The sequence below is a fragment of the Pseudophryne corroboree genome, chromosome 3, assembly GCF_028390025.1.
Source record: "Pseudophryne corroboree isolate aPseCor3 chromosome 3, aPseCor3.hap2, whole genome shotgun sequence".
Lineage (NCBI taxonomy): Eukaryota > Metazoa > Chordata > Amphibia > Anura > Myobatrachidae > Pseudophryne > Pseudophryne corroboree.
Genome location: NC_086446.1, coordinates 739,155,748 through 739,171,354, shown reverse-complemented (window position 1 = coordinate 739,171,354; position 15,607 = coordinate 739,155,748). Strand labels below are relative to the sequence as shown.

General features: G+C 44.8%; 1 protein-coding gene across 3 annotated transcripts in view; it reads right to left on the bottom strand.

Annotated features, from left to right (window-relative positions):
• The window catches only part of CPN1 (carboxypeptidase N subunit 1), a 126,364-nt gene that overhangs the window by 31,564 nt on the left and 79,193 nt on the right, over nucleotides 1-15,607 (bottom strand). For all 3 annotated transcript variants that reach the window (XM_063962249.1, XM_063962250.1, XM_063962251.1), the window contains one exon: nucleotides 14,974-15,085. In XM_063962249.1, the coding sequence (XP_063818319.1) occupies nucleotides 14,974-15,085 (112 nt within the window). The remainder of the gene's footprint in view (nucleotides 1-14,973; nucleotides 15,086-15,607) is intronic.

Here is a 15,607-nt window from a genome sequence, read left to right as displayed (position 1 = left end):
GGAAGTGTAAGGGGGAGAAGCAGTGGCCATTTTAGGAAGGTCATTTTCTAAATAGCTGATTTTAAGTCTGCTCAGAACAATCAGTTTCCTTGGTCACATCAAGCACAATTTATGAGTTACCAATGCATTTATTTAACCCATGCCATAGTCAATTACAAATAGTTTCAGTTGGGCCTAGTGAGAGTAAATGGTGAGATAAGATTTTTTTCCCTGTCCTTCTTGTCTGTGCGTAATTACTTTACATCAAGTCAGGGGGTTGCACACAGATAGAAAAAGGAAAGAAAGAGTTGGTTTTGTTTTTTTTCCTTCCAAGACTTGTAGAATCTGCTTACAGGGAGGATAGCCACTGAAATGCAAATTAACCTGTGTAACTGCTTTTTCTTAGCAGTGAAAACCAAATAGCTTTGATATGAAAATTAGAAGCACTGAATGGGTAAATGAGTCACATAGAAGGCTAGTGAATGATACATATATATAATATTATTATAATTATGTGTATATTTATATAAGTGTATGTTCTGCAAGATAGCTATCCAATCTGAATCATATCATTTAAATTATTGATTATTGCTAGAGTCATTATAGATCTGTGTGAAATAGGATACATTTGTTGCTATATAGGTACATTTGAAATAACAGTATTTTAAGGAAGTAAGTGTAAAGACACAAACGCAGGTCTGCATAAAAGTTTATACAGAACAAGTTGTGTCTAGTGGGCAATAGTAATTAGTATTGTTCACATTTATAGTGCCGTGTGATTTGTTTTATTGCGGACGCAGGGTTTTGTACACGTGTCTCGGACAAAGTACAGGACTGCGCACACAGCGTAAGAGACACGCACGGTCGCGTGTTTACGCAAAGTGCGTAAGAGTGCGGGCGCTAAGTACAAATTATACAATAGTGTTGTTTAGTTCAAAGGTGGGATAGTAGACATTTAATACAACAGCACAAAACTACGCGGTTTCTAAAGCAGATTAGTTTAAAACTTTTGTTTAAACTGTATTGCCTCTGGGGTAAAGCTGCCTATCTGAATGAATTAACATTTTCTGTACAGAAAAACCAAAGTGTATTTGAGTGAGCGAACGTAGGAGTGAGTGGATTTGAACCCCGGAAATCGGATCCCGTGGTACTCCAAGTAAGTGGAGGCTTGGTGGCGTGAGGCGGCTGACTCACGTTAGTATAGATTAAAATACGCAAATCGTGAGGAGATTTGCAGAGGAGCGTAATAGGGAATTGTGCATTGTGTAGTATTGAAGTAAAGAGGTTTTTTGTTACGCTCCGAGCTGAGGGTCGCAGTTTGTACATCGATCCGTGGTTGTACGGCAGATAGGTAACAAGTACCTATTGGACTGCGCGTTTGTGGGTGCGATATATAGCACAACTTGATACCCCTTTTACGAGCTTTTGCGTAAAATAGCGGTATCATTAGCGCTGTATAGAGCAAACGCAAGCGTGATTTGTGTATAAGTGTATAGGGAGTTTTCGCTGGTCTCTCTCAGGAAAATCTCCAGCGGCGGATATTTACTGGAAAAGGTAAGTTACTCCTAACACTTCCAGTAAATAGAAACCAATAGGGCCTCACTGGGTATGCGGTGTTCACTATTGGAGTGAGTCGTGGTACTCAGCGGAGAAGGAGCGAGTGAAAGCGCTAGGTGTCTTTCACAGTCTATCTGCGGTGTGCATTGGGGATTGCATTTATTGGCAAAAAGTCCGCAATGGGATCCAATTGCACAAGCAGTGGGCGTTTGGTAGCTAGGCTTCAGGCTGAAAAAGTGGGACCGAAAAGGTCAGAATTGCGACCGAGAGGGTCAGCAAGGTTTATTATGTGTGAAAAGTATGGTTCACACACGGAGGCTTTTTGCAATGAATGGTTACGTATGACTGACAAAGATAGGGTACCATTCCCTAGGGTGGGCAGCTTTGAACCAGAGGTACTGCAGAATGTAAACAGTAAAATATGTCTGATAAAATCCAGAAAACAAAGGGTCAGACATACAAAGTGTTTAAACCTGTGGCAGCAAGAGGGGTTGGTGAGTTTGATCCTAAGGTATTGCAGGTGGTATGTCTAACCAAAGTCATATAAGACAAGAATGGAAATATAAGAACTGTTTGAACTTGTAGCAACAATAAACAAGTAAAAAAAAAAAAAAAGAGAATGCAAGTACACCGCCATGTGGAAGCAGTTACTATAGAAAATAATAAAAATATGAAAAATATGACTGTAACCTATATATGTACTAATAAATGTTGAAGTTTTATTTAGGAGGAGAAGGTGACCTGATTGTTTTCAGCCATTTCTCATGCACCCAGAGGAGTATCCAACCGGTAAAAGAAGAACAGTAGCCTGTGGGGAAAGTGGCTGAGACCAGTGGAACAGGTAAGTATGGTATCATTCGTGTACATATATAGTAAAAAAAAAAAAATCAAGAAAGTAACGTCAGAAATGGAGAAAAACCTGTCCGCACATTAGTATTTGCCAGTAGGAAAGCGGACAGAGACAAGGTAACCCTCGGGTATTTCTTTCAGTTACCATATAAGAAGTATTCATTCCTAGTAATGCCCCTAGTCAAGATGAGCTCGGAAATGTTTGTTGGACCATGTACAGACCCTTAATACGGGATGAGAAGGATTGAATGAATACTTTGCATAACCTAGAAGCTTGTTAAAAAAAAATTTTGTTTGTTTTTGTCTTTTGCAGTAATAGAAAACTCTCCATCTGGATAAGACCACTGGTACACACTAATTCGGCAAATGGGAGGTGGCGGTCTCTGTGCAAATGGACAGGCTCAATAAGGCATTGAGTGTCAAGGTGCAGACTTCTTTGCAAAATTGGAAAGGGGTCACAGTAGCTAATCTTAGATAGTGTGCTATTGAACATCACAAGAATAGTGCTAGGCGCAGAGAACAACAGGTGGAGACGTTGAGGACGGTAAGTATACTGGCATATACAGGAAAGACCCATCAGTCCAAACCCCAGATCCCTAATAGTCAATAATATGTTACACTTGTAGGAAGGAAAGGCATTTTGCCAGAGATTGTAGGAGTAGTAGGACACATAGTCAATATAGATCCCCTAGACAGAAAACACAAGCCACATTATTAAACACATAGACGGGACCAAGGGACATATAGTAAGGAATCATAAGCCATATAGAAAACACAGATTCGGCTAATGGGAAGTACAAAATAAATGCAACATTACCCTTTGACAAAACTTGCTGGGGTTAAGATGGGGCCTCAAAACTTTTTCTTCTTTTTCCTAGCAGAAATGGCCCCTGATTAACTTAATTTTGTTAGATATGATATACATATACTGTGCTCCTGCTCAGGAAGTACAAAGTATGTTAGACACCCACGAAGACTAATGTCGCATTCTACTGTTCTAGATGCATGTCCATCACAGGTAGAGGAAATTATCTCACAGATACCGGGTTCCCTATGAACTTAGGATGGACAGGACACTGGATTGATGACTGGGATAGTCCCAATAGCGATACGACAAACACAGAATTTTTTTTAAGGGGAGTAGACTAAGTAGAGAATCACTTCCCCGTAGTGCCCAATCCAGTTGTCAAATTTTTCTAAAATCTTCTTTACCTCTACAAACTCATCTGTCACCAACTTCTATTCTGTTTCTCTACAGTTTCCTCTTCATCTTTTGCGTTCACACAGGGTGGTACAATACATGGACCCAAGTACAGTTCAAACTCCACATGCCTAGGTCCTTCAGAGTTCTGCCCAAACCCAGTATATCTCAACAGCACTATGACACCAGTATTACTGCAATGTGCCTTGTCACGCAGTGGCGGAACAAGCAAGCGGTGGGCCCAGGTGCAACAAAATGCTTTGGGCCCCCCCCCCCCCCCCCCATCCAAGTCCACCCCATGGGCAGTGCGCGCCGTAGGCGCGCGCAAAAATACATAGTGGCGTGGCTTCGTGGGGAAGGGGTGTGTCCACAAAATAATACCAATTCATAAAACGGTGCACAGTAGTCTCCATTCTTCAAATTACGCCGCACAGTAGCACCACTACACCAGGTAGAGACCCTTTTACTCCTTACAGCGAACAGATTCCCCTTTTTACACATAACGGCAGACAGTGTGCACTTTTTACACATAACGGCAGACAGCGTGCCCTCGTTACACATAGCGGCAGACAGCATACACTTTTTACACAATGGCAGACAGCGTGCCCTCGTTACACATAGCGGCAGACAGCGTGCCCTCGTTACACATAGCGGCAGACAGCGTGCACTTTTTACACATTACGGCAGACAGCGTCCCCATTTTACACATTACGGCAGACAGCGTCCCCATTTTACACATTACGGCAGACACCATACACTTTTACACATAACGGCAGATAGCGTGCCCTTTTTACACATTACGGCAGGCAGATTCTACCTTTTTACACATAGCGGCAGGCAGATTCCCCATTTTTATACATAGCGGCAGGCAGATTCCCCATTTTTATACATAGCGGCAGGCAGATTCCCCATTTTTACACATTGCGGCAGGCAGATTCCCCATTTTTACATTGCGGCAGGCAGATTCCCCATTTTTTACATTGCGGCAGGCAGATTCCCCATTTTTATACATAGCGGCAGGCAGTCCCCCCTTTTTACACATTGCGGCAGGCAGTCCCAACAAATAAAAAAAGAAAGAGACAGAAAGAAAGAAAGAAAGAAAGAGACAGAAAGAAAGAAAGAAAGAAAGAAAGAAAGAAAGAAAGAAAGAAAGAAAGAAAGAAAGAAAGAAGGAAGAATTATACTTACCCTCTCTGTTGGCTCAGGTTCCTCGGTGCAGCTTCCCGGGCAGTAGAGAAGAAGGAGGAGGGAGGTGGAGGAGGGAGCCGCAGCAGCGCTGTGTTACTGGTGGAGGCGCTGCTGCTGCTGCCCCTCTGCTTCCCTATAGGCTGTTCTCAGAGACAGCCTATAGTGAAGCAGAGGAGCAGCAGCAGCAGCGCCTCCACCAGTAACAAAGCGCTGCTGCGGCTCTCTCCTTCACTGAGAGACTGTGACCTGTTTGTATATGAGGGAGGGAGGGACGGACCCTCCTCCCTCCTTCGTGTGCGGGTGGCCAGAATCGTTCCTTATGACGGGCGGGTCACGGGAGCGCTGGTGTGCGGCTGCGGCATGACATACAATGAGTCATTGTGACTCATTCATGTAATGCCGGCCGGCGGCTGTGGGCCCTTGAGTGCGGCGGGGCCCCAGTGCAATGCACTGCCTGCCCCGCCAGTAGTTCCGCCCCTGTTGTCACGCACAAAGGGTGGAGAATGGGAATACTGGTGAAGGGAAATTTTGTATAGACACTGATATGCCTGTTGGTGAAAGGCAAACCTGACATTTTCTTTTTCATTTTCTTCTTCTTTCTCTCCTCTAGAGATGTTTCTTTTTTTTTTTTTAGTTATGCTCATGGTACGCTACATTGCAAACACACGATAGTAAATTAAAATGAAAAAATTTGTGCTCCCTACAGGAAAAGGCAGTCTGGAGGACAAAGGGGTATGGCCAGGAGTCCTCAGGACTGTGGGCAGGTGGACACGGTAAGCCAGTAGCCCCCAGAGCATACCTTTCAAGTCTAGCTGAGGTGACACACGGTCTGACTCCACTAGGCAAAGAGGGTAGGTGCAGGCTGATGAGAGCCTACTGGTGTGCGCCAGGATTCTATTCTCATGCAGGTAAGAGAGCAATGACCTGTCTTACTTGCTTGAGGAAGAATATTGGCAAAGCAATACCAACAGAGCCATCCCATATCCCTCCTGCAGACGGATTTTTTCAGGAAATACAAATCGACTTTGTACAGTTAACACCCTTTAGGAATTATTGTTATGTATTGGTGTGCACTGATGTTTTCTCAAACTGGGTAGAGGCATTTCCTGCCACCACGGATGCTGCTGTGCTTACCGCAAAGAAAAATTGCGCAGAAATTTGTGTGTAGATAATGGTACCCCTAGAAGTAGGAGCAAAGCTTGAAATTGTACCATTGTAATCATAGATACTGCCACTAGTATTATGTAGCATTGGAACCACTCCCAGATCTTCACTCAATGAATCACCCTCTTCGAAATTTGTTTTTGTTTTGGTATTTGTGTCTTTTTGGTTGTTTTTGGAAGACAACCTCATGTCATGATTGATCCGCACAATGATCAGAGATGCACCAATAAGGTGACAGTACAGTACCTTATTGAGATGAGCCAGCATTTGAGAACTTGACAAAAGAACTTGAAACTGTTGATTGCTGGTATGCCAAATACTGTCTTGATTGTGAACCAAGAGACTGTGTGAGTGTTATTACGCTTAGGCTGCCTAATAGACAGGTGGGAAGGACCATACCAAGTTTTGTTGACAGCACTATACCAGTGAAAGTAGCCGAGAGACTTGGGTCCACGATTCCCATTGCAGGAAAGTCGGTAGTCCGGAAGGAACTCGTAAATGGAGTGAGATCGCAAAAGTATCACCAGAGACTCTGTTCCGTGAAGACTGAGAGGTGGCACTGTTGAACACTACCTGAGCGTACTAAAGGATTGCAGAAAGAACAGTCATTGTAATTGATTTGTCTACCTGAGCGTACTAAAGGATTGCAGAAAGACCAGTCATTGTAATTGATTTGTTATGAACAAGAGTTGTTTTGTTCTATTTCTCTTTTCTCTCTTTCCCGCTGACAAACATTTTTTTTTCAGGATATTCTATTTTTGCGAGGTTTTTTTATGAGGAGTCGAGTGTGGGACTGGAACTGGTTCTGGAGGAAGGAGTGATTTCCTTATAGGATCCCAGGATTAGCCGATCAGTTTGTTAAAGTCAGAGAAAAATCAAAGTTCGAGTAGTTATGGAGTTCAGAGGTAATCAGGAACAATCAGACAATGGCTATTCACACATTGCAGATAAAGAGCTCATTAATATATGTGGAAGAAAGGTTTATGAGTGGCTCTCCCCGAACTCCGAAGGTTTATGTTATTTAGGAAGGACACTACTTATAACCCTTGTTCAATTATTAAACAGACCTAGCATACGTTCCAGAAATGGAAACAATGTTCAGAAAATGATAGGAATATGTAGATCATGAAAATTTTATATGTCACTTTCACGATTTGTTTGTGTCTTCTTCATCTACCCAGCAGAACCTCAATCGAATCCAAACATCAGTGTACAAAGACGTAGGTACATGTATGTGTGAAATGTTTGTGCAAATCAGACAAGATAGGCCAAAGCACTGTCCCAGCATACTCTATAGGTTGAATGTTGTCCCACACCCAACCAGTGGTATCGTGACCGCCGAGTGCATACAGAGGATGTCTCGTCCTCCTCCCTGTCTTCCCCAAATATAGTCAAGTGTCTGATTTGCGAAATAAATACATACTTGTGTCTAGGTCACCGATTATTGTATGAATTTTTTTTTTCATATGTTAATAATTGATGGCAGTTATTGTTTACTGCCAAAGGGTGGACTGTCGAAGTCAAAAATATTACATAGAAAGAACATACAAACTCGACACAGCAATATATGGTAACACACGCATTTACACGGACATGCCACAGAGATGGATTCGACACTTATTTCATGCAGTACATAATTATAATAATATCAAGCGCCAGACATCATGATGATTAAAATTATATAATGAAGTAATGTCATGTATGTGTATTATTTGAACGAAGCCAGATACACCTGTCATATTTGGTATTAAAGCAAGCAGATTAATGTGTAGATTAATTTGATACTTGTTATTAAGTTGTAGGACATTGCAACAAATAGTTATGATTAAATGTTTGTAAGTAAGCTAAAATCACGTTTATTAGAACAATAGATATTCCAAACAGGTAGTGGACATGAAGCTCAGGCCAGCCCTTTGGATGTCTTCAAGGCACCTGTTTCATATACGAACAAACCAGTGACTCATCATGAATGAGGAAGTTCCCTCCCCCAAAAAACTAGATAACACATTGCTGATCACACAGGGAGTCAGTTGCTGTTTTGTCTCAGAGGATTAATGGAGTTGCTGGCAGACCAGTGCCTGCATGATTTTACAGAGAGAGAGAGAGATATAAGATGCATTGAGGGAATGGTATTGTATGCTGGCCTGTAACTGTATGTAACTGTATGTTTTAACTGCTTACTGTGTGAGTGAAACCATGTAACTATAGGTATACTGTACTTTGTAATATATTGAATCCATATCCTTTTAATAACAAATATATACATCAATGAGCTTTGGAACTCAGATAATGTGTGGGTGTATTGTTTTCTCTTATGGGATGCAGTGTTTTGCGATGTACAGTGCACATTCATGGCAAATGGTAATGAGATGTGCAGGCGTTTACAATAATATATTAGAGCGGGCATTTTAAATATTTGTGAGGAAACAATTTGGCATTCACAACATGTGTGCGTCTGATTGTACTGTACAAAGACTGAGACACCCACTTTTTGCGTCTTTAGATACAATGAACCCGATTAGTGCATCTTTAGACAGGCACCAGTCCTACAGTAGCTGCTGATTCTCCATCATTATATGGCCCCTAATGTAAGTGATTAAACGCCTGAGTCTGCTGCCAGTCAGCACCCATAATATGGTGACCACACCCGGGTGTGACGCCTAGAAGGGGTGACACCAATCTGTGGGCTCCTCCACAATGACAGGAGCCAGGTGCTGCAGTATGAAATTCTGCTACAGCACCCGGTTCCTGTTATAGCAGAGGAGCCGACAGCGCTGCAGACAGTCTCCGGGGGCAGCCCAGTAAAGCCCTGCATCTCCGGAGATGCTGGGCACGCCCCCGGAGTGACGCCCCCTGAGGCCACACCCCCTTTCAATGCGGCCACACCCCTTATTTGCCGAGAGCTTGCAGAGAGCTTGCCTCCGGCGCGCTGGCATATCAAGGGTGCACACCGGGTGTCACAGCACCCGGTGACGCCTCTGCTCCCGGTCACTAGCCAGGAATGGCCAATACATTTCTGAGAACCTGTGTATGCTCAAAATCCCGGCCCCATGTGCGCAACTGCTCCTACTATATGCGTTTGAGAACTGTAATAAACTTCTCTGGAACTTTGTGGGACTCTGTGATAGATTAGGGAAGGTGGTATGCTGCTTTCTAGGTGCATAAAGGGTTAAAACTACAATACGTAATACAGTATATGCTTTAATTAATGTAAACCTCCCTGGTGTTTTTACTGCACTTTAGTTTGAATTGGAAAAGGAAAGTAAATGGAACACACTGCAACTACTTATGACCAGGGCAGTAGAGAGCCTGGATGGGCCCAGGTACTTTTCAGGAGGTGTGGCCTAATCACAGGAGGCGTGGCCATGCACCCTTGGAAAAAATACAGAAAAAAACAGGATTTTAAGCGCCTCCCTAGCCACACTGCAGCCCAGCACACAGCAGCGCGCGCTGGGCTAAGGAGAAAAGCTGCTGCAGCTGCTGCTGCCAAGTAAGGAGGGAAGAACTGGGCCCCTCCATCAGACCTTGGCCCGGGTAATTAGTAACCCCCCCCCCCCCTATTTTGGGGGGCCTCTGCTTAGGATGACTGCATTACTGAAGCCTTAGGGCTGAAACACACACGCCGGCTTTTGCCGGCCGGGAAAAAGCCGGGCTGCAGCCAGAAATATCCAGTGGAAGGTACGGTTGCCGGGCCGTGCCGTGCCGTCTTTGAAGGCAGAGAACCGTGTGTGTGAAGGCTCCCCTTCACACACACGGTTCTCTGCCTTCACACAGCGGTTTTTTTTAAAGCCGTGTCTGCTGCTGTGCATGCGCACAGCATTACACACGGCTCAAAGCCGTTGTGTGTGAAAGACTCTGCCGGATGGCAAAAAGTTGTACAAAGTTTGTCCGGCTTTTTGCCATCCGGGAGAAACCGGAGCATGTGTTACAGCCCTTATGGTGGTGTCACAGTCGCTGTTTTCCTGCAGCCAATATGTCAGGAGAAATCACAGCTGTAAATGGCTGCAATTACATCTATTAAATGCTAATTGCTATTAGAGGATGTCCCAGCAGTGATTTCCTCTAGCCATCTTCTGTCTGGATCTACTGCTGCATCTCCAGTGAAGTCAATGGTATCTGACAACTACCTTGCATACAGGGCATAGTTACTGTCGCTGAGCAGTGACATATGACGGTGATATATATCTTTGCTTTGCAAGTCCTCAGAACCAATTGAAAAATTCCTGATATTTACAACACGAATTTTCATGATCGATTGCTAAACAAAAAACCACTCATGAATTCAACAATTTTCTATTGGAAACCTGCAGCTGAACTTCCCCTCAGTACGGTCCTATATAAATCAGGTCGCCATTTGTAAATGACGCTAAGAGCAAGCACTACAACAGTTGCCGGAGTGCACATTGCACAAATTTGCTGTGTGCATGCCCAGAGCGGCATGCAAACAGATATACCCCAGGGGCTGGCTGTGCAGGGGGGCAGGGTACCATCTGCCCCCTGGGCCAGTGCAATTTAAGTGTTCCAGTGCAATTTAAGTGTTCCAGGGCCATTTTTGCATTGCTGTGAAAAGCTGGGCCACTAGTTTGAGTCTGCCCCCCAGTCTTGCCAGCCAGCCCATGGTTATTCTGCCACTTACAAGTATTTCTGGTTGGCTAAAACTGAATGAGCGAACTCTGTCGTAGCAATGCAACCTGCTGCAGATATAATTATATCTATTAAATATTAAGGTAAGGGATGTGTTCACTGAAATGCTTTTGCATGCAGTGCTGGAAAGAACAGAACTACACCTGAACATGCAAATAATTTGCAGGTGGGCCCAGGTTGGTGCAAATACTGGATGTATCGCTTGTGACTGCCCACTTGTAAATGCCCTGCGTACAATGATTGGTTGCTCCCTTGTCTCCCGGGGACGGAATACTCGAGCGTTCATGTATTTTTTAAATGCAGGGGCTGATTTAGCAACGAGTTTTGTCATACGTAATGAAATGTAAAACTCTCTGCGTATGATAACTGGTGTTCCAGCCAATTAGCACCTGTCATTTTTCAAACACATGACAGTTAGGAGCTGATTGACTTGTTGCGTATGATAAAACTCATTGATAAGTCAGTCCCATCGGTTTTTCTTGCATATTCAAGATAGGGTCATGTGTTCCTGTTGAAAGATAAGAGTGGTTCTGGCATTCAGCACAATACTGAGGAAATGCGTTTGTTATATATACATAGACAGGGTCGGACTGGCCCACAGGGGTAACAGGGAAACCACCGGTAGGCCCCACTGCCTGAGTGCCCATTCCTTCCACTAGGGATCAGGTTCCAGACTATGCACTTGTATTATACATGGTAGATATGTTGCATTACACTGCACTAAACTATTGTGTATTTCAAACCTCTGTGGAAGCTGGCCACACCCCCTTTGTAGGCTGACCTAAGTATGGGCCCCTATCACTGCATTCCCCCGGTGGGCCCTTCATGCCCCAGTCAGACACTGTACGTAGAGGATGCAGTTTGCAATATGCGCGCATTTAGGTCTCAAGAGTCTGTGATACGTTCCTCCCGCACACTGGACGCATATGCAGTAATTGAGGAGTGGAGAAGATCTGGGTCACAGTCTTGCAGCGGACACCATGCTGATCGGTGAAAATATGGCCACTTTCTAAGCATTTTTTTCGGTGTAAGTTATACCCCTTTCACACCGCAAATCCGGGAATTGGAAACGGGTCCTTCCCGAGTGGGGATACGGTTATTAGGTCGATACAGCTTAGGTTGACAGTCATTAGGTTAACCATTGAAGGGTGACATGCATTAGGTTGACAGGTCAAAAGGTTGACATGAGTTTTTAATTTTTTTTTTTTTTAATTTTCTTATTTTTTTCATACCTAACGATCCACATGGACTGCGATTGGAACGGTAACCTGTGCCCTGCCCGAAGCATGGCGAGCCATGCGAGGCGACATGGTGCACTAAATGGGGTTCCCCGTAACTTTTACGATGCCCAAAAAAGTAAAAAAAAACATGTCGACCTTTTGCCCTGTCGACCTAGTACACGTTGACCTAATGATCATGTCGACCTATTGTCCCTGTCGACCTAATGCATGTCGACCTTCCATGGTAGACCTAATGACTGTCGACCTAAGTTGTGTCTACCCAACGACTCATACCCCCCAAGTGGGACCCGGCATTGGACCCTTTCACACTGCCCTCCTTGATATCGCGGGTGGGGGCGGAGCCTGCATCGGGAGCGGAGGCAGCGCTGGGAGATGACATCATCTCCGCGCCGCCTCTCCCTATGCAGTGAACGGGTCCAGGGTCGAATCGACCAGGCAACACGTTCACGCTGCACCTGACCCGTTATTTAACCCCGGAATAACACTGCTTTATTCCCAGGTTGAATTACCGGGTCAGGCGACCCGGGAATTCGACCATGGCCCCTTTCACACCGCACACCGACCCGTGTCGACCCGGCAATATACCGCGTCTATACCGGGTTATTTTTCTGGTGTGAAAGGGGTATTACATTACAGCCACTTTGCTGCTCCAGGGGCAGATGTACTAAGTCTTAGAGAGTGATAAAGTGGAGAGAGATAAAGTACCAGCCAATTAGCTGCCATGTTACAGGCTGTATTTGAAAAATGACAGTTAGCAACCGATTGGATGGTAGTTTATTTCTCTCCACTTTATCACTCACAGGGTTGGACTGGCCCACATGGGTACAGAGGAAACCACCGGTGGGCCCTACTGCCTGGGGCCCCACCCCCTCCTCTAGGGATCAGGTTCCAGACTGTGCTGTTACTAATCTAGTACATTATCATGCATGCACTACAGTATTTACTGAATATATTTATCTAGGGGACCAACATTTGCAAAATATTAGGCAAACCAATTTGGCAGCTGGGCACACCCCCACTAGAGACTGGCCACCCCCCTAAACATGGCCCCCTACCACTGTATTCCCCCGGTGGGCCCTACATGCCCCAGTCCGACAGTGCCCAGTGGTACCGGTCTTATATAAATATAGAAAGTAGGAATGAATGGGTTAATGCTCCGTACATTACAGGCGTGCAGTGCAAGTCACCAGCAACCGTCATTACCATAACTAATTTCCAGCATACAAACAGGCGCTCAATGGAGCTAACACAGACAGTCTATTAATAAAACAAAGCTGTCCTGAAGTGTTTCTAGCTGAATAATTAATATACGGGTTGGAATGTTGTGTATTATAAGCACAGCCCGAGTATTTAAAGTGTCCGTAATAATTTAGACTTCTAGAAATAATCTCATGAACTATTTTAGGCATTTGCTTGATTTCACCTTCAATGACCTCAAACAAGCAACTTGTAATGTATTTTCACGATTGCTTACAGGAAAAACCATGAGTATTCCGAAGTCGCTGAAAGACTTGTGCTGCATTAAAACAGCTGTTGATTTTCCTTTGTATTTTTACTTTCTTGGCACTTTCATGGAAAAACGAAATCAATACATGTACCGTACCTAAAACTGGAAATGCTTTAACAGAGCCATATTGTAGCAACTCTGCTGGTCCAGACTCCATAGAGTACAATTGTTATCCTCCTAATAGTAACTACGGGGGTAAATCCATTTTTGCTGATCAGGAGTATTGAGAGAGGGGGGAAACTGTTCATGGCAGTCCTGGTTGAATTTGTCCAATTGAAGAAAAAAAACATGCCTGAGGAGAAACTGTCCCTTTACCACATGGGCCAGATTTTCTCTGGACCCTATTTTTACTGTAACCTCCACTGTCTCAGCAGTGCCGCATCTAGGGGAGGGAAAGCCGTGCAATCACGCTGGGCTGTCCTGGTGGTCCATGGTGGATGCCCAGTCAAGCAGATCCTCCTCCCGGCACTCTGCTCGGTAGGCAGAGTTACAGTAAAACCCAGCTGTGTCGTGATGTCATGACATCACGTTGTGCAGACGTCGCGCAGTGTAAAAAAGCAAGTGGACAACATCTTTGGAAAGACATCATCTCATCTCACTGCAGCAGTGCACTGAAGCCCCAGCTCCAGGTAGCGTGGCTTCTGGGGAACCTGTATGAGGTATGGAACACTCCCTCCACCTTCCAGATGAGTGCATGCAGCAGGCGGGTGGCTGGGAGAGGTTGTATTGTGTATGTGCAGGGCTTGGGAGGGAACAGCACCTGATAGGGGGCTTTGGATGGGCAGTGGGGGACTGATAGCCTGGTAAAGTGAGCAGGGCATATAATGTATTGCAGGCACTCATGTGTGGCATATTATGGATTGGGGGCACTGCAAACCAATGACAGCCCTATATTTCTGTCCTCCCTTTAAAGAGTCTTCTGGGTCCTAGTGGCCATGTGACAGCCAATTCTGGGTGAAACCTCTGATGCAGCAGCGTCCCTGTGAGTATTTCCCCCTATCCCTAACTCTAATCCTCCCCCCGCTGCCTAACCTTCCCCTTCCCACCCCCCCTGCATCTTAACCCTAATCTCCCCCCCCCCCCCCCGCATTTTAACCTCCCACACCCAGAGAAGTTGACATTTTAGATGTTGACATTGTGATGCTGCTGAAAGTTTGAGGATGCCGACCTTGTGGCTGTTGACAGTTTGAACCATGTCAATGTTCTGATGTCAGTATTGTGGGGTCGCCCTTATGAATGTCCAAATCGGTTACTGTCGACCTTTGATTGAATATGCCTAAACCATTTCCCATCTTAAGTATTGTACTGAACACCTAGCAGAAGGGCAAATGCATGATTAATAAGGGGTAAGGCTGCTGCACTTGCAGTCCTGCCACTGGTTTTCCAGGAATCTGGACCTAGGTTCCTCTACGTGCATTGGTATTTATAAGACCCAGATGCCGGATGCACCTATTAGATGATGCCAGCATCTAACTACTGGGAATATTTTCTATTTACACCAATGGATGCAGCGTCTTCCTTGGCTCTATAAATGATTTTGCCGATTCCTATATTTGGCTGACTGGCACTTAAACAAAAAATTATTTGCCCACCCCTGACACAGTCAGATATACATATACCTTATTGGGATAACTAGTTCTCACCTTTAGAGAGGGAATACCAGGAAGCTCCATTAGTTATTCCATTGGGAAAGTAATCTCCACAGTTCCACCCAAAGTGCATCCAGCCATGAGCATAGGAGTATGATAATGCCAGCTGCAGGGAGAACAAGATGTACATCATCAACTAAAACAAATATACATAAATGTATGTAAGAGTAAGCCAACCATCCCTACATATACATTATCATCTCATACTAGTATTCTTCAAAGGAAAAATATCAGACTATGGTGGTCATTCCGAGTTGATCGCTCGTTGACGATTTTCGCAGCGCATCGATCAAGTGAAAAAATGGCAATTCTGCGCATGCGCATGGTACACAGCGCGCATGCGCTAAGTACTTTCACACAAAAGTTTGTCGTTTTACCCAAGCTCGAGCGATGTTTTTTCATCGCTTGAGTGATTGTAGTGTGATTGACAGGAAGTGGGTGTTTCTGGGTGGCAACTCTGCGTTTTCAGGGAGTGTGCTAAAAAAACGCAGGCGTGCCAGGTAAAAACGCAGGAGTGGCTGGAGAAACGGGGGAGTGGCTGGCCGAACGCAGGGCGTGTTTGTGACGTCAAACCAGGAGCTAAACGGACTGAGGTGATCGCAGTCTAGGAGTAGGTCTGGAGCAAATT